Source organism: Bos grunniens, chromosome 5 (assembly GCF_055505025.1).
Source record: "Bos grunniens cultivar Pamir isolate PY7600 chromosome 5, Bosgru_T2T1.0, whole genome shotgun sequence".
NCBI classification, from domain to species: domain Eukaryota; kingdom Metazoa; phylum Chordata; class Mammalia; order Artiodactyla; family Bovidae; genus Bos; species Bos grunniens.
In genome coordinates this window covers 103,620,147-103,643,378 of record NC_141169.1, presented here as the reverse complement: position 1 = coordinate 103,643,378, position 23,232 = coordinate 103,620,147, and the positions used below count along the sequence as shown (strand labels likewise).

Here is a 23,232-nt window from a genome sequence, read left to right as displayed (position 1 = left end):
CTTTCTTTATGGTCCAATTCTCACATCCATACATGACTACTGGGAAAATCATAGCTTTGACTAGATGGACTTTTGTCAGCAAAGTAATGTCTCTGCTTTTTAATATGCTGTCTAGGTTGGTCATAGCTTTTTTCCCAAGGAGCAAGTGTCTTTTAATTTCATGGCTGCAGTCACCTTCTTCAGTGATTTTCAAGCCCCCCAAAATAAAGTCAGCCACTGTTCTCATTGTTTTCCCATCTATTTGCCATGAAGTGACAGGACCAGATGCCACAGATGTCTCAGTTTTTTGAATGTTGAGCTTTAAGCTAACTTTTTCACTCTCCTCTTTCACTTTCCTCAAGAGGCTCTTTTGTTCTTCACTTTCTGCCATAAGGGTGGTGTCATCTGCATATTTGAGGTTATTGATATTTCTCCCAGCTATCTTGATTCCAGCTTGTGCTCCATCCAGCCTGGCATTTCACATGATGTACTCTGCATATAAGTTAAATAAGCAGGATGACAATAAACATCCTTGATGTATTTCTTTCCCAATTTGGAATCAGTCTGATGTTCCAAGTCCAATTCTAACTGTTGCTTCCTGAGCTGCATACAGATTTTTCAGGAGGCAGGTAAGGTGGTCTGGTGTTCCCATCTGTTTAAGGATTTCCCACAGTTTGCTGTGATCCATACAGTCAAAAGCTTTGGTGTACTCAATGAAGCAGAAACAGATGTTTTTCTGGAACTCTCTTGCTTTTTCGATGATCCAACGAATTTTGGCAATTTGATCTCTGATTTCTCTGCCTTTTCTAAAACCAGCTTGAAGTTTTGGAAGTTCACGGTTCATGTACTGTTGAAGCCTGGCTTGGAGAATTTTGAGCATTACTTTACTAGTGTGTGAGATGAGTGCAACTGTGCGGTAGTTTGAATACTCTTTGGCATTACCTTTCTTTGGGATTGGAATGAAAAATGACCTTTTCCAATCCTGTGGCCACTGCTGGGTTTTCCAAATTTGCTGGCATATTTAGTGCAGCACTTTCACAGCATCATCTTTTAGGATTTGAAATAGCTCAGTTGACTACTGAGCTATTTCAGTAGCTCAGTAGTCAAGGGTTGCCATGCCCTTCTCCATGTGATCTTCCTGACCCAGGGATCGAACCCATGCCTCTTACATTTCCTGAATTTGCAGGTGGCTTCTTTACCACTACCACCACCTGGAAAGGCCAATGCTCGGGTTCGATCCCTGGGTCAGGAAGATCACATGGAGAAGGGCATGGCAACCCATCCTAGTGTTCTGGCCTGGAGAATCCCATGGACAGAGAAGCCTGGTCGGCTACAGTCCATGGGGTCGCAAAGAGTCAGACAGGACTGAGCAGGCATCTTGGATACCTTGTTTCTCCTAATGGCATCCATAATTCCTGTAGGTTTCCTGTATTCCTTTGCATTCTTTTTGCTCCTCTGATTGGATAATTTCGACTTATCTTTGTTTTATTTCATTGAGTCTTCTGCTTGGTCAACTCTGCATTTTGTAAAACTTTTTGTTTCATATTGGCGTATAGCCAGTTAACAATATTGCAATAGCTTCAGGTGAACAGCAAAGAAACTCAGCCATACATATATATATGTGTGTATCCATTCTCCCACAAACTCCCCTCCCATCCAGGCTGCCATATAACATTCAGTAGAGTTCCCTGTGCTGTACAGTAGGCCCTTGTTGATTATCCATTTTAAATATAGCAGTATGTAGGAATCGGTCCCAAATTCCTTGACTATCCCTTCCCTTCATTCTTTTCCCTTGGCAATCATAAGTTAAGTTCTCTAATCTGTGAGTTTCTTTCTGTTTTGTAAATAAGTCCATTTTTAAAATTTCTTTTTGGATTCATATACAAGGGATTTCATATAATATTTCTCCTTCTCTATCTGATAGTCAAGTCTGTTTTTGATGCTCTGTATTAAATTATTCAGTTCACTCATGGTATTATTCAGCCCCAGAATTTCTGGTTAGTTTTTTTTTTTTTTTTTTAATGTTTTCTATCTGTTTGAAACTCAATGAATTTACAAGCACCCTTAAGATTTGGGCTGATTTTTCCCCTCCTATTTTATCAGGTCTTTAATGCTTTTAGATAATTTTTAGTAAATTAATTCTACTTTTTCAGCAGAAGAGATAGCCTCAATAAGCAAGCCCACCATTACGGAGAAACTCTCCTAGAACTCTTCACAGTAATGAAATCACCTATGTGTTTGTGTCATAAACTAGATAAAAGCTCCAGGTAGGCAAGGATATTGTCTTACTATTTTCGTATTTATAGTACTTAAAAAAGACCTGCCTCTCCATAGATAATTTTATCATTAATAAAATTTTAATCATTTCAGTTCAGTTCAGTCACTCAGTCGTGTCCGACTCTTTGTGTCCCCATGAATCGCAGCACGCCAGGCCTCCCTGTCCATCACCAACTCCCGGAGTTCACTCAGACTCACTTCCATCGAGTCAGTGATGCCATCCAGCCATCTCATCCTCTGTCATCCCCTTCTCCTCCTGCCCCCAATCCCTCCCAGCATCAGAGTCTTTTCCAATGAGTCAACTCTTCACGTGAGGTGGCCAAAGTACTGGAGTTTCAGCTTTAGCATCATTCCTTCCCAAGAAATCCCAGGGCTGATCTCCTTCAGAATGGACTGGTTGGATCTCCTTGCAGTCCAAGGGACTGTCAAGGGTCTTCTCCAACACCACAGTTCAAAAGCATCAATTCTTTGGTGCTCAGCCTTCTTCACAATCCAACTCTCACATCCATACATGACCACAGGAAAAACCATAGCCTTGACTAGACGAACCTTTGTTGGCAAAGTAATGTCTCTGCTTTTGAATATGCTATCTAGGTTGGTCATAACTTTCCTTCCAAGGAGTAAGCGTCTTTTAATTTCATGGCTGCAGTCACCATCTGCAGTGATTTTGGAGCCCCAAAAATGAAGTCTGACACTGTTTCCACTGTTTCCCCATCTGTTTCCCATGAAGTGATGGGACCAGATGCCATGATCTTCGTTTTCTGAATGTTGAGCTTTAAGCCAACTTTTTCACTCTCCACTTTCACTTTAATCATTTAGTATTAATAAAAATAGCTTCTTGTGTGCTTTCAAGATCCTATTCAATCCTTTACTCTTATATCAGTGTCAGACTTCTGAAAAATCTGACTAAGCACCATAGGATGTCTCTCTACTTCTACTGTTTCCTTTACCTCCCGCTAAGTATCTATATTTCCTTCCTAGAATGGACCTCCCTGGGTCTGTGGACTAAACTGTGTCCCTCCATAATTAATATGTTGAATCCTAGCCCCTAGTGTGACTGCACTGTCTTTAGGAATTAATTGAGCTTAAATAGGCTTCACTGGTGGCTCAGTGGTAAAGAATCCTCTTGCCAATGCAGGAGAGGCAAGTTTGATCCCTGGGTCAGGAAGATCCCCTGGAGAAGGAAATGGCAACCTACTCTATTATTCTTGCTTGGGAAATCCCAAGGACAGAGGAACCTGGCAGACTACAGTCTATGCCGTCACAAGAGTTGGACACAATCTGGCGACTAAACCACTAACATCAAGGTTAAATAAGGTCATAAGGATGTGGCCCTAATCCAATAGGTGACTTTATAAAAAGAGGATGAGACAGATCTTCCTCCCTCTCTCCCTGTGCATCTGTCCCGAGGAAAGGCCAGGGGAGCACACAGTGAGGGAGCCATGACTACAAGCCAAGAGCAGAGGTCTCAGAATGAACACAGCTTTGCCAGCACGTTGATCTTTGACTTACCAGCCTCCAGAACTGTGATAAGATAAATAATTTCTGTTTTTTAACCTGCAAGACTCTGGTTTTTGGGTGGCTGCCTGCCTGATCTGACTATACACCAGGATCTTCTCCAATTCAGCATTTCCCCAGATGTTCCCTCTGTGACGCACCACTTTGGTTTCCAGAGTGAGAGCACGTTGGGGGGCAGGGACAGAGATCTGAGTGGTGTCAAGGGTGCCCCAAGGATGACGTCTTGTTAGATTGTAAGAAAGATTCTCATTTTCTGACCTGAATTTAAAGCTAATGGAGCTGATCAAGGTCTCAGGGAACTCATTTCTCAGTTCCTGACAGGCAGGCAGGAGCCTGGGACACTGGGTGAGACCTGATGTGATAGAGAGAGGTGGTTTGGGTCCCAGTTCCAGGTGGGACCAGGCAGCAGGCCTGATCACACAGGAAGAAGTCTCACCTGGATGAAGCAGTGAAGGCTCACGTATAAACCCCCGGCTTGTTCACCCCTGCCTTCTGATTCTGCAGGGAAGCCCTGCATTAGTTATGTGTTGTTGTGCAACCAATTACTGCTGAACTCGGCAGCTTAAGTCAGCAAACACCTAGTATCTCACACTTTCTGTGGGTCAAGAATTGACATGGATTACCTGGATCCTTGGAGTCATGATGTCTCACAAGGATGCAGTCATCTGAACGTTCAACCAGGGGAGGATATCGGCCATGTACTTACCTGGTTCTTAGCAGCATTCAGACTTTGGTGGATTGTTGAACTGAAATCTAATCTCATAAGTGACATATCATCACTTTTGCCAAATTCCATTTGTTACATGCATGTTACTAAGTACATTCAAGTGTGGGGATTACACAAGGATGTGGATACCAGGCAACAGAAAAAATCAGAACACTGTACACACTGTTACCCCAGCCTCTGTTCCTAAGCTGGATGAGATGCTCCCTATGGACAGGGAAGGAGAGGGAGGATTCCTCCCTGGATCCTGGGCCATGAGCTGTAACTGAGATGGGAAAGCTGGGCCCTAGTAGCCTTGGGCATATCTACAGGGAGGGCAGCATCCAGAGTCTCTGGAGGCCTGTCCTCGGTGGTGTCCCTGGAGCTGGTTCTACAGGCTACAGGTTCTACAGGTTCTACAGGTTCTACAGGCTCACGAGAAACACCTGTTGCCTCTCTTCCTGCTCCAGGTTTGGTGATGGCACATCGGGAGCTTAGAGTTGGCCATGGTGGAAATATATATATATACCACAGAAGTCAACAAATGCTGTACACAGGGAATTTTTTTCAGAGATCAGAGTGTCCATTTTTTATTACTTGACAGTACACTACTGCATGGTGCACTAAAATCTGTCTTGCATCTGTGTCTGTGTCTCTCTTGCAGATCTGGAGCTGAGGCTGAAGGATGGAGGTCACCGCTGTGAGGGGAGAGTGGAAGTGAAGCACCAAGGAGAATGGGGCACAGTGAATAATTACAAGTGGGGCTTAGAAGAGGCAGCTGTGGTGTGTAGACAGCTGGGTTGTGGAGCTGCTGTTGATGCTCTCCAAAGAGTTCACTTTGGACCAGCAGTTGGCCCCATTTGGTTTAATGTTATTTACTGCAAAGGGACAGAGTCAGATATCACAGAGTGTAGTTATCCTACTGTTAAAGACTATCGTCCTGAGGGCCTTTCCCATGATCAGGATGCTGGAGTAGTCTGCTCAGGTAAGGCTTGTCTGGTCTGGGAGGGGATCTCCAGCAGGAAAAGCCTCAGTCTCATTCCCAGCCTAACTATAAGAATATGGATCACAGACTTTAGTGCATACTTGGGTGAAGATTCCAGTCACACAGTTATTTCTAGAGCATTAGGTGTTCAAGGGAGCAGAAGGACTTTCTTGGCAATGGACAGTAAAGGCTCCAGATCCAGTGTGCACTGTGCCCTTCTGGTCTGAGTGATGTGTCACAGGAGGCAGTGAGGTGAGATCAAATGTTTCATACATGTACAACTGCCTGGTTGAACCTACATTAATTAGGTTAATGTAGTAGTAGTACCATCGTAGTTTTTTGTATTTTTTTCATGGGATGGTCAGACAAGTGCAGCTCTAAGAGGGGATATAGGAGAGGTGCAGGTAAGGAGAGGTGTGAGTTTATTATACTCACAGATCCTAGAGAGACAGAATATCAGTAGGTGGGTACTTGGGGGAGGTGCCAGTAGAACACCCTGATCCAAGCAGTGGTGCTCCCAAAATGGAGTGTGAGGACCCATGGACAAGTGACAAATACACACACACACACACACACACACACACACATATATATATATATATATATGTCTTGTTTTCATTTTCATCCAGCTAGTCTCTGTCTTTTGGTTAGAGCATTGAATCAGTTTACATTTAAGGTAATTATGGAAATGTATGTTCTCACTGACACTCTGTTAATTGCTTTGTATTTTTTTGGTAGGTCTTTTTTTCTTCCCTTCCTCTTTGGTTCTCTTCTCATGATTTGATGGCTATCTTTAATGCTGTGTTTGAATTCCTTTTTCTTTATTGTGTGAATATATATTGTAGATTTTTGATTTGTGGTTACCATGAGGTTTTGATATGCAGTCTATTGCAAGTTTCTGATCTTTTAATTTCCAATGGGTTTCCAGTATCTTACATTTTTACTCTCCTCACGATTGCTAGTTTTGGTATCATGTTTGTGTGTGAATGCTTTCCTAACTTCATTGTATGTTTGCTTTTACTGGTAAGCTTTCTTATTCATACTTTTCTTTTTTCTTCTCTGGCCTTTTAATTTTCTGCCTAGAAAAGTTCCTTTACCTCTTGGAAGTTGGTATGCTGCTGCTGCTGCTGCTAAGTCACTTCAGTCATGTCCGACTCTGTGCAACCCCACAGATGGCAGCCCACCAGGCTCCCCGTCCCTGGGATTCTCCAGGCAAGAACACTGGAGTGGGCTGCCATTTCCTTCTCCAATGCATGAAAGGGAAAAGGGAAAGTGAAGTCGCTCAGTCATGTGCAACTCTTAGCAACCCCATGGACTGCAGCCTATCAGGCTCCTCCGTCCATGGGATTTTCCAGGCAAGAGTACTGGAAAAAAAAGAAAAAAGAAAAAAAAAAAAGAGTACTGGAGTGGGTTGCCAGTGCCTTCTCCATGGAAGCTGGTATAGTGGTGCTGAATTCTTTTAGCTTTTCCTTGTCTGTAAAGCTTTTGATTTCTCCATAGAATCTGAATAAGAGCATTGCTGGGTAGAGTATTCTTGATTGTAGGTTTCCCTCTGTTATCAGTTATATCATTCCACTCCCTTGTGGCCTGCAAAATTTCTGCTGAAAAATCAGCTGATAAACTTATGAGAATTCCTTTTTAGTTATTTGTTGCTTTCCCCTTGTTGCTTTTAATAGTTTCTCTTTGTCTTTAGCTTTTGTCAATTTGATTAATGTGAGTCTTGACACGTTCCTTCTTGGGTTTATCCCATTTAGGACTCTGTGCTTCCTGGACTTCAGTAACTATTTCCCTTCCCATGTTAGGGAAGTTTTCAGCTATTATCTTTTCAGATATTTCTCAGCTCTCTTCTCCTTCTGGGACCCCTACAATGTGAATGTTTGTGCATTTAATGTTGTCCCAGAAGTTTCTTACACTATCCTCACATCTTTTCATTCTTTTTTCTGTCCCACAACAGTGACTTTTCACCATTCTGTCTTCTAGCTCACTTATCTATTTTTCTGCCTCATTTATTCTGCTGTTGATTCCTTCTAGTACACTTTTCATTTCTTTTACTGTATTATTCTTCAACTCTGTTCTGTATATCTTCTAGCTCTCTGTTAAACATTTCTTATATCATTTCATTCCACGCCTCCATTCTTTTTCCAAAATCTTGAATCACCTTTATTATCATTACTCTGCATTTTTTCCCAGGCAGATTGCCTACGTCCATTTCACTTAGTTGTTCTCCTAGGATTTTATCTTGTTCCTTTGTCTAAAATATATTCCTCTGCTGTCTCATTTTATCTAACTTTCTGTGTTTATAGTCTCTCTTCCACAGGCTGGAGGATTGTCATTCTTCTTCCTTTTGGTGTCTGCCCCCTGATGGGTGAGACTCATCTAGAGGCTTGTGCAGGCTTCCTGGTGGGAGGTTTTGGTGCCTGCTGACTAGTGGGAGAATCTACTTCTTGATCTTCTGGTGTGCAGAGCCATGCCAAAAGATGTGTATAGAGGCAGTTGTGGGCTCAGGAAGATTTTAGACTGCCTATCTGCTAATGGGCAGGGCTGTGTTCCTGCCCTGTGGGTTGTTTGATCTGAGGCATCCCATCACTGGAGCCTGCAGGCTGTTGGGTGGGGCCAGGTCTTGGTGTCAAAATGGCAGCCTCCAGGGGAGCTCACGCCAATGAGTACTCCTTGGTACTTGTGCCACCAATGTCCTTGTCCCTGCAGTGAGCCACAGCTGCCCCCACCTCCCCAGAAGACTCTATAAGACAAGCAGGTAGGTCTGTCCTTGGCTTCTGTGAAGTCATGGTTTTTCCCCTGGGCCCCAGTGGGCTTCCCTGGGAGCTCAGCTGGTAAAGAATCTGCCTACAATGCAGGAGATCCTGGTTCAATTCCTGGGTTGGGAAGATCCACTGGAGAAGGAATAGGCTACCCACTCCAGTATTCTTGGGCTTTCCTGGTAGCTCAGACAGTATATAAACTGCCTGCAATGCAGGAGACCTGGGTTCAATCCCTGGGTTAAGAATATCCCCTGGAGGAGGGAAAGGCTAACCACTCCAGTATTCTGGCTTGGAGAGTTTCATGGACAGAGGAGACTGGCAGGCTACAGTTCATGGGATCACAAAAAGTTGGACATGACTGAATGACTTTCACTTCACTTCCCTTCCCTTGTTCCTGTGGAGTTCCTATGATCAAGGGCCCTGTCCTTGAAAGCCAAGTGCTCTGGGGGCTCCTCTTCCTGATGCCAGACCCCCAGGGTGGGGAGCTTGACCTGAGTTTCAGAAACATTCTGTGGGTAATCTATTATATAATTATTTTCCAGTTTGTTAATCATTTACCTGGTGGGTATGAGGTTTGATTATATTGTAAATAAATCCCTTCTACCATCTTATTGTGGCTTCTTCTTTGTCTTTGGATGTAGAATATTATTTTTAATAGGTTATACTCTTTTTTTGTTGATGGTTGTTCAAAAGTTAGTTGTGATTTTTGTGCTTTTGTGAGAGGAGGTGAGCCTAAGTCATTATAGTCTTCCATCTTTCATATTTTACCTTAAAATGATAAGGGAAAACTGAAAGTGAAAGTCATTCAGTCGTGTCCGACTCTTTGTGACCCCATCAACTAAACAGTCCACGGAATTCTCCAGGTCAGAATACTGGAGTGGGTAGCCTTTCCCTTCCCCAGGGGATCTTACCAACCCAGGGATTGATCCCAGGTCTCCCACATAGCAGGTGGATTCTTTACCAGCTGAACCACCAGGGAAGCCCAAGAATACTGGAGTGGGTAGCCTATTCCTTCTCCAGTGGATCTTCCCAACCCAGGAATTGAACCAGGATCTCCTGCATTGTAGGCAGATTCTTTACCAACTGAGTTTTCATGGAAGCCCTTAAAATGACAGTTTGTCACTTAACAAATAATAAAACAAATTAATAAATCTTATAAAATGTTGCTGCTATTTTTATCTTAAATATTCTATTATCTCAAAAATGTGCAATAGTTTTTGTATTTACTCACAGAATTATCATTTAGAGCAGTCTTTATAGCTTTGGGTAGACCCAAATTTTCACATGTTATCACTTTCCTGTAGCTTGAATACCTTACTGGAACATTTTTGTGTGTGTGTAGTGATGGTTTGGTGGTCTCAAATTCTATCATCGTTTTTATATGAAATATTTTAACTTTTAATAATTTTTAAAAATATTTTCACCAGTGACTGTGTTCTAGTTTAGAAATTTTCACCACACTGAAGATATTTTTACATTGGCCTATGGCTAGCATTGGAGAAAGCAATGGCACCCCACTCCAGTACTCTTGCCTGGAAAATCCCATGGACGGAGGAGCCTGGTGGGCTGTAGTTCATGGGGTCGTGAAGAGTCAGACACGACTGAGCGACTTCACTTTCACTTTTCACTTTCATGCATTGGTGAAGAAAATGGCAACCCACTCCAGTGCTCTTGCCTGGAGAATCCCAGGGATGGGGGAGCCTGGTGGGCTGCCATCTATGGGGTCGCACAGAGTTGGACACGACTGAAGCGACTTAGCAGCATGGCTAGCATTGCCTCTAATAAATAGCCAGTAATACTTATTGTTGTCCTCCTTTACATAACATGTCAATGTTTCATGGCTTTTTTTTTTTGGTTTATCATTGGTTTTCCATAATTATATTATCAGGTGTCTGAGGTACTTTTCCTTATTTTTATCTTTTAGAGTTTGTTTAGCTTTTTGGCTTGGTTTATATCTTTCATTAAATTTGGAAAAAATTCCATCCATTATTTACAACTAGTTTTCTACTCATCCCTTATTCTGAGTCTCCAAATATACATATTTTTACATGGTTTACTCTTGTCCCAAGTGCCACTTCCCATCCATGGTTCGTTTTCTGCCTCTTTTTCCTCTCTGCTTCAGTTTGGATAGTCTCTATTGATAGGTGTTTAATTTCCCCACCCCCTTTTTTGTTCTGCCACATCTAACCTCTTTTTATGCTAATCCAGACAATTTTTCATTCCATATATTGATTTTTCAGTTTTAGAAGTTCCATTTGGCTATCTTCTAGTTTTTTCTCTCTTTTAGTTTTTTTGCTAAGCATATTTACATTAATGTTTTTATTAGCAGTCAATTAAATAATTGGTTATTCTGGAATCTGTTTTTAGTGATTGCTCTTTTAAAATTTTGCTATGAGTTACACTTTTCTTTTTTAGAAAGCCTTGTACTTTTTTGATTGGATGTTGGGCACTGCTAGGATGTCCTTTAACAGAAAGAATTCTAGCAATAAATAATCAGAATACAGACACTAATATAAATACAGTCAAATAGCAGGGAATTTGACTTGATGAATTAAACAATGTTTCTTATTGAGTTACATTGCATTCTCTTAAAAATATGTTCCTTGGATGCCAAAGTGATAAATTTTTATTTTGGTCTCTCCACTTTAACTTCAAAACTTCTTGTTATCCCACTTTTGCTTGCCACATACCCAAATTACACTCTACTTCTACAGCAGTTGTTTTCCTTTTTCCATTTTATTTGCCATCCATCCATATGTTTTAAAATTGTGTTTTCTTGTCTGACGTGGGAGAAATGAGAAAGGATCGAACAGTTAGGTGACATATAGGAGGAGCAGAGTGCAATGAAATATTCTAGTTACTAATTTAACAACTATTTTCCCTAAATACTTGTGTATTTTGTACAGATTGAGGCTTTTGAAACTCAGAATTCTGCAAATTAGGCCTTACTTGATTTCTGCTTCTTTCTTATTCTCTTCTCCCTCTCTTTTTGCAGCATGCCACCTTCTTTCAAGATTATAAAATATATATGAAAAAAATTGATGAAGATATAGATAAATGAAAAAGCATCCTGTGTTCATGGGTTGGAAGAATCTATATTGTTAAAATGTCTACACTACTCAAAGTGATCTACAGGTTTTATGTAACCCTTCTCAAAAGTCCAATGGCATTCATTATAGACATAGAAAGTACAATTCTGAAATACAGTCTAAAATATGTATATTGTTTACTTTCAATCTATTCATGACTTTTTGTTTCCTTACCATTATTGACTTTTAGTTTCATTCCACTGTGGTCAGAAAAGATACTTGGAATTATTCAAATTTTCTTGAATTTGTTAAGCCTTGTTTGTAGCCTAACATGTCATTTACCCTGGAAAATATTCCATGTGTGCTTGAGAAGAATGCATATTGATTTTCTGTTTGAATGATCTGTTAATTATAGAGAGTGCGATATGGAAGTTTTCTACTGTTAAAGTATTGCTTCTACTTCTCCCTTGAGAGCTGTCCATGCTGTCCTGTATATTGAAATGCTATAATGTTGGGTGTATATATTGTGTAGTTGTTATATCTTCCAGTTGAACTGTCTCTTGTGACAGTTTTTTACTTAAAGTCTCTTTTGCCTGACTTTGATCTCTTTAGGTTATGATTTGCATGGCATCTCTTTCTCCACCTGTTCACTTTCAGCCTACCTGAGTCATGAAATCTAAAGTGAGTCTCTTATACACAGTATGTAGTTGGATCTTGTTTTTAATCCATTCAGATAATCTATATCTTTTCATTTGAAAGTGTAGTACATTCACATTTATAATCATATTGAAAGATAAGGACTTACTTGCCATTTGATTAATTGTTTTCTGTCTGTTTTATAGTTTCTTGCTCCTTCTTTCTTCTGTGTTGTATTTGTGGCTTGATGATTTCTTATAGTGGTATGCTTTGATTAATTTCTCTTTTTGTGTTTGTATGTACTATACTTTGTGTGTGTGTGTGTGTGTGTGTGTGTATGTACTATAATTTTTATTGTAGTTACCATGGAGCTTGTATAAAACATTTGTGTGTGTGTGTGTGTGTGTATGTACTATACTTTTTATTGTAGTTACCATGGAACTTGTATAAAACATTTTCTAGCTGTAACAGTCTATAGCAAACTTAAGTACTGTTATGAAAACAACTTAATTTCAATAGCATGCAAAAACTGCATTTTATTTCTCCCCTACATTTTAAGTGATTGATATTAGATTTTACTTCTTTCTATATTGTGTTTCCAACAGCAGCTTTCTGTAATTATAGTTACTCTTATGATGGTCTTTTGATTTATATTTATATACTAATGTTAAAAGCAAGTTATGTGGCACTATTACAATATTACAATATTCTATATTTCTCTTTAGATTTACCAGTAAGATTTACAGTTTCATATGTGAAGATACTTTTGTATCATTGTTTTGTTTATTCACTGAAACTTGAAGAATCCTTTTAGCACTTTGGTAATGTAGTGATGATGAAATCCCTCAGATTTTGCTTGTCGTATATATATATATATATATATATATATATATATGTCATTTGAGCCTGGTGGCTCAAATGGTAAAAAATCTTCCTACAGTGCAGGATACCCAGGTTTGATCCCTGGGTTGGGAGGATCCCCTGGAGAAAGGATTGTCTACCCACTCTAGTATTCTTGCCTAGAGAATTCCATGGACAGAAGAACCTGGTGGGCTACAGTCCTTGGAGTCACAAAGAGTTGGACATGACTGAACAACTAACACACACACAAATGTATATATAACATGTATATGTTATATAGCATATACACACATATTATATAATATACATACATTATTGTTTTGGTGGTGGTGGTGGTTGGGTTTGAACCTGCATCTCCTGCATTGGCAGGCTGATTCTTTACCTCTGAGAAACCTGGGAAGCCCTTTTGTGTATGTATGTATATATATATATCTAATACCCCCATTTTTAAAGGACAGTTTATCCATGTAAAGCTTTGATGATTGAGTTGGCAAGGTTTTTTTCTTGTGGTACTTTTGATGTATCATGCTGCTCTCCTGGACTTCAAGATTTCTAGTTTTAAAGGGTTTTTCTTGGTGACAAGTCACTTTTTTTTCCTGTTTTCAAAATTTTCTCTTTATCTTAAAGTTTGGTAATTTAATCATAACATGTCTTGGTGTGGACCTCTTTGGTTTCCACCTATTTGGGAACTCAGGCTTCATGAATCAAGATGTCCATTTCCCTCCCTAGATTTGGGAATTTCTCAGTTATTATTTCTTTGAATAAGCTTTCTGCTCCTTTATTTCTTTTTTCCTACTGGGATTCTCAAATATATATATTGCTTGTGGTATCCCATATGTGCTATGTATTCTGTTCACTGTTTTTTTCTTTTTGACTTTCTAACTTGATAATTTCAAATGGAATGTCTTCAAGCTTACTTATTCTTTGATTTCCATTATAGAGTTTCCTTGATGCTTTCCTTTGGATTTGTAATTCAATTATTGAATCCTTGAGCTACAGAATTTTTTGGTTCTTTTATTTATGTTTTCTAGTTCTTCATGAAGCTTCTCATTTTGTTCATGTATAGCTTTCCTGACTGTATTTACTTGTCTCTCTGCATTCTTTTGTAGGTCACTGAGCTTCAAAACAATGAATTTGAATTTTTTATCAAGCAGTTCATAGATCTCTATTTCTTTAGGATCAGTTTTAGGGCTTTATTAGTTTCCTCTGGTGGTGTCATGTTTGCTAGATTTTTCATCATCTGGATAGGCTTGCACTGGTGACTGTGCATTTGAAGGAGCAGACACTTCCTCCAGACTTTACAGACTGGTTTCCACAAGTAAATATTTACTGCCTTGTCCTTGAACTGATAGCACTGCCTCTGGAATCATGGACTAGCAAAGCTGGAGTTAGGTTATGTTGCTGCTCCTGGAGCTGCTTTGGGGTCTATGGTCAGTGGGTATGTAGCAAAGGCATGGATGGATGTGGTTTTCTCTGGGTTCCTGCATGGTCAGGATTGCCTCCCTACTGTGGTAGAGTGGGTCTGGATAAGTCAAAGGGCTGCTTCATAATCCGTACTCAGGTCTGCAGTTGGCCCTCCTATTACCAGAGTTTCCAACAGGTTGTGCCTCCTTCTGGATGTCTGGGCAGACAGGACTGCCCAGGACCATTGTGGTGCAGGGCTGGAGCAACATTATGGAGCTGATTCTGGGTCCACAGTTCTGTCTGAAGTTGGCAGGCATGTTGCTGGGGGCACCCTGTTTCTGTGGGAGAATGAGAGCAGGGGAATCTCCTTTTCTATCATCTTGATGTCAAATATGGATACAGAAAAAGCACAATAATAGGATTAAAATTAGTTAAATATCACTCCTAAGCATTTTCTGTGATTCCTGTGTTCGAAGAAATACCTGTAATAGGAACTGTTTGGCAAACTCACAGTCCTGAAACTTCCAATCAGAACTCACTCTCTCCCAAGGTCATTGACAAATCCTGGGGTTTCAAGAGAGATGGTTAGGACCACAACCCCTCTTCTATGACTCTCCGAGCTTTCTTAACTCATGTTCTTTCTCACTGAAATTACCAAGAAATTCTTGGAATTTTTGCCATTAACAATTATCAGAAAAATATAAAAACCATAAATGTTGATTATTTATAATGTCTATATTTCTTCTCTCAGGCAACCTCCCTACAGGTTGGCATGCTTTCTTAGATTCTGCTTCATGATTTTCCTTACCTAAGTCACTTGAGGACTAGCTTCTGGGAAAGAAAGCTATTCAAAATAATAGCCTCACAAGTCTCAGGAAAATTTTCTGACTTTGTCTAATGACAGATCTCTACTCTGTCATAGTCCTTGTCTTTCTGGGGTGGTTCTGTTTTTCATATGTCTACATTCACATTTGAGTGCCAACACATTATGCAATTTCCTTGGGCTCTGTAGTCCTGGGCTCCTAAATGTAAAATTCACTTCTCCAACCAATGATAAATTACATGTTCCTGGTATTCAGCCATTTCTGATGATAGGTCTTGGGCTCCGTAGTTCCCAGGCCTGTAGATAAGGAATTCATATTTCTAACCATTCTCAGAGTATACATTGTTGGGATACAGTTATCCCAAACTGACCCTGCAAATTCTTCTGAATTTCTCTTCAGAATCTTGTTCATGAAAAGGCAATTCTGACACCAACTCTCAAATTCTCTCTCCATACCCCACTCCTGGAAAAGAAAAGCATTCACATCATTGCCTGTGTGTGTTGTTTCCATTTGTCAAGTCAGGATCAAGAACTTCATTCACTGGTTCCCTTTGTTTCTCTTAGGATTTATGCGTCTAGCTGAAGGAGATGGACCCTGCTCAGGGAGAGTAGAAGTTCATTCTGGAAAAGACTGGACCCCAGTGTCTGATGGGAACTTTACATTCCCCACTGCCCAGGTCATCTGTGCAGAGCTGAGATGTGGCAAGGTTTTGTCTGTCCTGGGACACGTGCCCTTCAGAAAGTCAGGTGGCCGGGTCTGGGCTGAAGAGTTCAGGTGTAAAGGGGAGGAGACTGAGCTCTGGTCCTGCCCCAGAGTGCCCTGTCCAGGGGGCATTTGTCACCACAGTGGAGCTGTTCAGATTGTCTGTTCAGGTAAGATGAAGGTCAGGTTTATAACCTCTCCACTTACCTTGTTCAGGTGAGAAAATAAGACTGTTGAAACCCTGTCTTCTTCTACCAATGTACACAGAAGTCCGACTCATGACAAACAGTTCCTCTCAGTGTGAGGGGCAGGTGGAGATGAATATTTCTGGACGATGGAGAGCACTCTGTGCCTCCCACTGGAGTATGGCCAATGCCAATGTTGTCTGTCGTCAGCTCAACTGTGGAGTCGCCATCTCCACCCCTAGAGGACCACACTTTGTGGAAGGAAGTGATCAGATCTCAACAGTCCGATTTCACTGTTCTGGGATGGAGTCCTTCCTGTGGAGTTGTCCTGTGACTATCCTGGGTGGGCCTGACTGTTCCCATGGCAACACGGCCTCTGTGATCTGCTCAGGTAAGAGAGGGTGAAGGGGTACCCGTACTCAGGATGCTCCTGGAGTGAAATGTCCTGTAGAGCAGAGTGACAGGAAACTGGCATCAAAAGTCAGATATTTCATGGTGAAATATGGTTCTTCTCATTGTTCATTCATTTTCCAACTCAGGGCAAGAAGTGGTAAGGGGAAATAATGTATTTTTAAATAACACTATTATTTAAATATAATCATAGAAAATAATGTAAAAGCAGTAAGTGTAGACTTCAGTCATGTACCCAGATCAGCAAAGAGAACATTCCCAGCATCACAGTCACTGTTCATTCCCCATGACTGTGTCTCCCTCCTCTCCAGCTAAAACTGCCTTCCTAACTTTTACTACCATAAAGTGTTTTATTGTTTTTTGAACTGTGTATAAAATTATGCAGTATGTTTTCTTTTGTGTATAACATTGCATCACCATTATATTTGAGATTCATTCATAATGTTGCTTATAGAAGCATTTTATTAATTTTTATTACTGTAGAGTATGTCTTTGAGTGATCACATGACCATGAATTGATCCATTCCACAATAGATAGTAGAGATTTGAGTTTCCTATTCTTGACTATTACAAAAATGATGCTACAACTTACTATGACAATGACTTTGGGTGCAAACATGTTATTTATCTTGTGTGTTTAACTTATGGTCTTTCATTTTCACTTTCTTTATGGTATGGTGTCCTTTGATGAGCCAATCTCTTAATTTTAAGAAATTACTGCTTACTAACTTCTCCCTTTACATTTAATGCTTCTTAAATCCTTTTAAAAGAACTTTGTTTACTCCAAGACCATAAAAACATTCTCCAAGAGTATCTCATAGAAGTTTAATTATTTTTCTCTTGCACAGAATTGTGCATCCCTTTTGCAACTGATATCTATGTAAGTTAAGATCAAGTTTCATATGACATCGAACTGACTCAGAATCTTTTTCTGAAAAGAGTTTTCCCCATTGCAGTGCCACCTTTGTCATAAGAAGAGCATATGTCTGAGTCTTTTTAAAGACTCTCTATTCTATTCCATTGTATCATTTCTCTATCCTTGCACCAATACTCCATTTTCTTAATTATAGTAACTTTATAGTAAGTCTGGATAATTTTAATGTATAAGAGTTTCTTTATATTATTAACTCTTCTACTTTTGTTGCTTTTTGGTCAACTGTGATGGTCATTCTTGTTCTTTTGTATTTTATTCCAATTTTGGAATCAGATTTTCATTTAAAAAACATATGTATTTATTTGACGGTGTTGGGCATTAGTTGAAGTGTATGGATCTTCATTATATCTTGTGGGATCTTCTGTTATGACACATGGACTGCCCAGTTGTGAGGCTCTTGCTGAGATTCTCTGTGGCATGTGGGATCTTAGTTCTTACACCAAGGATTGAACCTGAGTCCTCTGCATTGCATGGTTGATTCTCAGACACTGGACCAGGAGAGACATCCCTCAGCTTGTCATTTTTCATAAAAAAAAAAAAAGCATAAATGTATTTTGTTTGAGATTAGAGTTAATCTACACAGAAATTTGAGGTGATTGACTGATGATGCTGAATCTTCCAATTCATTGGCTATATATATATATATATATATATATGTATATATACACACACACACACACATATCCCTCCATTCAGTTAGGTCTCCAACTTCTCTCAGAGGTTTTGCTCATTTTCTGCTAGGTTTTTCTCCTAGGCATTTTATGTTTTTGATGTTATAAGTATTACTTTTAGTGGAAGTGTCCTAGGAATGATTTATCTCTGACTTGTTTTTACTTTTCCTTTTTTTAAATTTTAATGTAATTTAAGACTTACAGAAAAGGTGTAAGAATAATATAAGAATCTGGAAGACCTTTAGTTGGATTTCCCAATGTTAGTATTCTGCTTTATTCTCTCCCCCCAATTGACATCTCTCTCTATCTCTGTTTCTGTCTTTCATTCTCTGTCCCCCCCCCCACCACATTTCTCCATGAATATGTAAAATCTTTCTGAATTAAGTTGCAAACATGATGTCTCTTTATCCCTAAAATGCTTCAAGGGATTTCCTTATGTAATCACACTTCAGTCAAGTCATCAGACAACTCCAGCTCCAGATAACATCTAAGTGCAACTACACGAAAGTCTCTAAGACAGAACTGCCAAGTGGGATCTTTCCCAAATTATTTACCCAGGAAGTCTTAAGCAAAATGAAGTATATATTTTTTTGCTTAAGTGGCTAAGTTATATGGGAAAATTTATTATATAGCAATATAACCAGGACACGCTTCCCTGGTGGCTCAGTGGTAAAGAACCCACCCGCTAAGTCAGGAAACACAAGTTCCACCCCTGGGTCTTGAAGATTCCCTGGAGAAAGAAATGGAAACCCACTGCAATATTCTTGCCTGAGAATTTCCATGGACAGAGGATCCTGGTAGACTACAGTCCATATGATCCTTAAAAGTATCAGACATGACTGAGTGACTAAACAACAGCAACAACAACCAGGACACTTATTACATGATCTCTTATTTAGAGACCCACGCATCTTTAAATAGAAGACTATTTGTCCTCTGATCTTCTGTTTACTGTTTCTACCTTATGCCAAGCTAATGTGTTGAAACTCTTACCCTTTATTTCTTAATAGCAGCTGTTAAGTTTTTCAGCTCTAGAATTTTTATCTGTTGTTATTTTGTCAATTTCTTTTGTCAGTTAATTCTAGGAGGCTATTTAAATTCTCCATCAGATAACTCTAGTAGCCGAACAACTTGGGAAATTCTTTCTAATGTCTGTTTCTTCCTGGTTTTCTATGAGATTTCTTTTATATGTGTATTGTTTTTAGTAACAGACATTGTAGATGAAAAAGTGTTAGAATCCCTTTGGGAAAGATTTTATTTTACTTTCCTGTTTATGGATAGATTTAGAGACAAAAGAGCTTATTTAACTTATTCTTAGTGCAATGGTTGGCTGAAACCAATTGTGGCACTGTCAAAAGCAGAACCCTCCCTAGAGAAGGTGAGCCCTAAGATTATGATAACCTTACTGTTACATTGTTTATTTGACTTGATCACTAGGTCATTATTTAGCTTAATTCAATTTCCTGTTCTTCAATCCACCAACCCTCTGATCATTGCTGTTTCTACAGGAAACCAGACCCAGGTGCTGCCCCAGTGCAATGACTCCATGTCTGAACCAGTAGGCTCTGTAGCCTCAAAAGAGAGTGTCCCCTACTGCTCAGGTGAGAGTCCCACAGAACAGAAGATCTTTTCCCCGCCCCCGCCGCCGTCAACGCCTCAGTGTCCCATTTCTCTCTCCTCAGATAGCAGACAGCTCCGCCTGGTGGATGGGGGAGGTCCCTGTGCTGGGAGAGTGGAGATCCTGGACCAGGGTTCCTGGGGCACCATCTGTGATGACGGCTGGGACCTGGACGATGCCCGCGTGGTGTGCAGGCAGCTGGGCTGTGGAGAAGCCCTCAATGCCATGGGATCTGCTCACTTTGGGGTGGGATCAGGACCCATCTGGCTGAACAACTTGAACTGCACAGGAAATGAGTCTCACTTGTGGAAGTGCCCTTCCCGGGGCTGGGGGCGGCACGACTGCAGACACAAGCAGGACGCAGGGGTTATCTGCTCAGGTTTGCACTCCACACTGTCCACAGGCTGGGGGAGGGGTGGGGCCCTGGAGGATGGGGGTCTGAGCCCTGAGGGAGAGATGCTGAAAGGACCAGAGAAGATAGCTTCCTCCCATGGATCCGGTCTTTCCAGCAGACGTAAAGAATAGGTGCTTTCATGTCCTCCTGTAGCAGCGGACCTTCTAGTCCTTTCTTCTCAGCAGAGTTTCCTGGCAGAGCCATTTCTTAGAATTTCCAGTTGAAAGTAGGATTCACCTTGCCTTACATGTGGGAAGAAAATCTTAAGTCCATGGTACTAGTTTCTGTTTGCTTCTGTAATAAATTACCACACAGTGGTTTAAAACAACATATATTTATTGCCTTAGAGTTCTGTAGGGTCGATGTTCAACAGGATCTCCCTCTTGGAATTAAGATTTCAGCAGGGCCACATCACTTCTGAGGCTTTGGTGAAGAATCCCATTTTTTATATCAAGTTTCTTTTCAAACAATTTGCATTCCTTGGCTCATAGCCCCTCTTCATCCATCATCAGACCAGCAATGCTGCACATCTCTAACCATTATCCAGAGTCACACCTCCCTGGAGTTAGAGCCAAGAAAGAGTGCTTCTATTGGTTTGGCCAAAAGGTTCCTTCTTTTTTTCCTGTAAGATGGTCTAGTAACACTTAGTTGTCTTTCACTTCGTTTGAAACAATTTTGTTAGATTGTTTTGTGGCAGCTATCATATCAACATGCATCTTTTAAAAAAAATCAAAATTGGTGAGTTTTTGAGTAGCCGTTTTAATATTGAAAACAGAAGGGAAAAAAGCAACATTTTCAGCATATCATGCTTTATTATTTCAAGAAAGGTTAGAAACACAACTGAAATGCAAAACAAATTTGTAGAGTGTATGGAAGTGTGGTGACTGATCACATTCATCAAAAGTGATTTATGAAGTTTTGTGTTGGAGATTTCTCACTGAACAGTACTGCACAGTAGGGTAGACCAGTTGAAGTTGATAGCAATCTAATTGAGATATTACTTGAAGACAATCAATGTTAAACCATGCAAGAGATAGACAACATACTCAAAATATCCAAATCAAGCATTGAAAGTCATTTGTACCAGCTTGGTTATATTAATTGCTTTGATGTTTGAGTTTCACATAAGTGAAAAAAAAAAAAAAACCTTCATGGCAGTATTTATACATGAGATTCCCTACTTAAACATAATGAAAACGTTTTGCTTTTAAAACAAATTGTGATGGGTGATGAAAAGTGGATACTGCACAATAATGTGGATACTGCACAATAATGTGGAATGGAAGAGATTGTGGCACAAGTAAAATGAACCACCACCAACCACACCAAAGGCCAGTCTTCTTCCAAAGAAGGTGATGTTGTGTATGTGGTGGTATTGGAAAGGAGTCCTCTATTAAGAGACTACCTTCCAAAAAACCGAAATATAATTCTAACAAGTACTATTCCCCATTAGACCAACTGAAAGCAGCACTTAATGAAAAACATTCAGAATTAATCCAACAAAAATGCATAATCTTCCATCAGGATAATACAAGATCACATACATCTTTGTAGGCCAGAGAAAAACTGCCACAGTTTGGCTAGTTCTGATTCATCAGCTGTATTTACCAGACATTGCAGTTTCAGCTTTCCATTCATTTAGATCTTTACAAAATTCTCTTAATGGAAAAAATTTAAATTCCCTGGAAGACTATAAAACACACTTGGAATAGTTCTTTGCTTGGAAAGATAAAAGTTTTGGGAAGAGGGAATTATGAAGTTGCCTGAAAATGGCAGAAGGTAGTGGAACAAAATGATGAATATGCTGTTCAATAAAGTTCTTGGTGAACATGAAAAATGCCTTTTATTTTTACTTAAAAACCAAAGGAACTTTCTGGCCAACCCAACAAGAATGTGATTAGACTAGGTTTACATAGTTAATCCACAATATTCCAATTCTGAATTAATTAATCTCACCATCCCAAGATTCTTAACCTTAATCACATCTGTGAGATCCCTTTTGTGAGGTAAAGTAACATATTCATGGTTCCAGGGATTTGGATGAGACATCTGAGGGTTCATTATTTTGCCACCTCCCCAATATCATATCACATCCCTTTCAAACTGTCTTAGAGGTTTTGTCAGGAAGCAGAATTCAGCTCCCCTGCCTACAGGTGCCCAGGTTGCTCTTCTTCTCTGTTCATATTCACTACACCATGGTGGTAGAAATGTTTAAAAATATATACACAAATGGACAAAGTCAGATAAAAGGGAGACAACTTTCAGTCTTTGGGTATCTCCTCAGCTGGTTCAGGGATGAATGGCCACTATTTCTGGGAGAGAGGAAAACCAAGAGCACTGAGTGAAGTTTTCACCAGTCCTGATTCCTCCCTTTCGATCTTAGAGTTCCTGGCCCTCAGAATGGTGAGCGAGGATCAGCAGTGTGCTGGGTGGCTGGAAGTTTTCTACAACGGGACCTGGGGCAGTGTCTGCCGAAGCCCCATGGAAGACATCACTGTGTCCATCATCTGCAGTCAGCTTGGCTGTGGGGACAGTGGAAGTCTCAACTCTTCTGTTGCTCTTAGAGAAGGTTCTAGACCCCGGTGGGTAGATGGAATCCGGTGTCGGAACACAGATACTTCTCTCTGGCAGTGTCCTTCTGACCATTGGAATTATACTTCATGCTCTCCAAAGGAGGAAGCCTACATTTCATGTGCAGGTGAATTACTGTATGTTTCTGTGTCTGTCTTAAACCCATAAAATGATAATAGTGAGATTTTATTTTTTCATATTTAAGTAATTAATTTATCATGGGTCCACAAAATGAAGCTAAGACCAGTAGAGTTAAATCACTCAATGGTGTCCAACTCCTTGCAACTCATTGGACTGAAGCTTGCCAGGCTTCCCTGTCCATCACCAACTTCCGGAGCCTACTCAAACTCATGTCCATCGTGTCAGAGATGCCATCCAGTCATCTCATCCTCTGTCATCCCCTTCTCTTCTAGCCTTCAATCTTTCCCAGCATCAGGGTTTTTTCTAATGAATCAGTTCTTCACATCAGGTAGCCAAAGTATTTGATTTTCAGCTTCAGCATCATTCCTTCCAATGAATATTCAGAACTCATTTCCTTTAGGATGGACAGTTTGGATCTTCTTGCTATTCAAGCGACTCTCAAGAGTCTTCTCCAACAGCACAGTTCAAAAGCATCAATTCTTCAGTACTCAGCTTTCTTACATTCCAACTCTCACATCCATATGTGAATACTGGGAAAACCATAGCTTTGACTGAATGGACTTTTGTTGGTAAAGTAATGTCTCTGCTTTTTAATATGCTGTCTAGGTTGGTCATAGCTTTTCTTCCAAG

General features: G+C 40.2%; 1 protein-coding gene across 1 annotated transcript in view; it reads left to right on the top strand.

The window, feature by feature from the left end:
• LOC147372835 (antigen WC1.1-like) overlaps positions 1 to 23,232 on the top strand; it is a 51,329-nt gene that overhangs the window by 1,802 nt on the left and 26,295 nt on the right. Inside the window, exons 2-7 of the mRNA XM_086402115.1 lie at positions 5,142 to 5,462; positions 15,539 to 15,847; positions 15,945 to 16,253; positions 19,387 to 19,479; positions 19,561 to 19,875; positions 22,274 to 22,588. Of these exons, the coding sequence (XP_086258241.1) occupies positions 5,142 to 5,462; positions 15,539 to 15,847; positions 15,945 to 16,253; positions 19,387 to 19,479; positions 19,561 to 19,875; positions 22,274 to 22,588 (1,662 nt within the window). The remainder of the gene's footprint in view (positions 1 to 5,141; positions 5,463 to 15,538; positions 15,848 to 15,944; positions 16,254 to 19,386; positions 19,480 to 19,560; positions 19,876 to 22,273; positions 22,589 to 23,232) is intronic.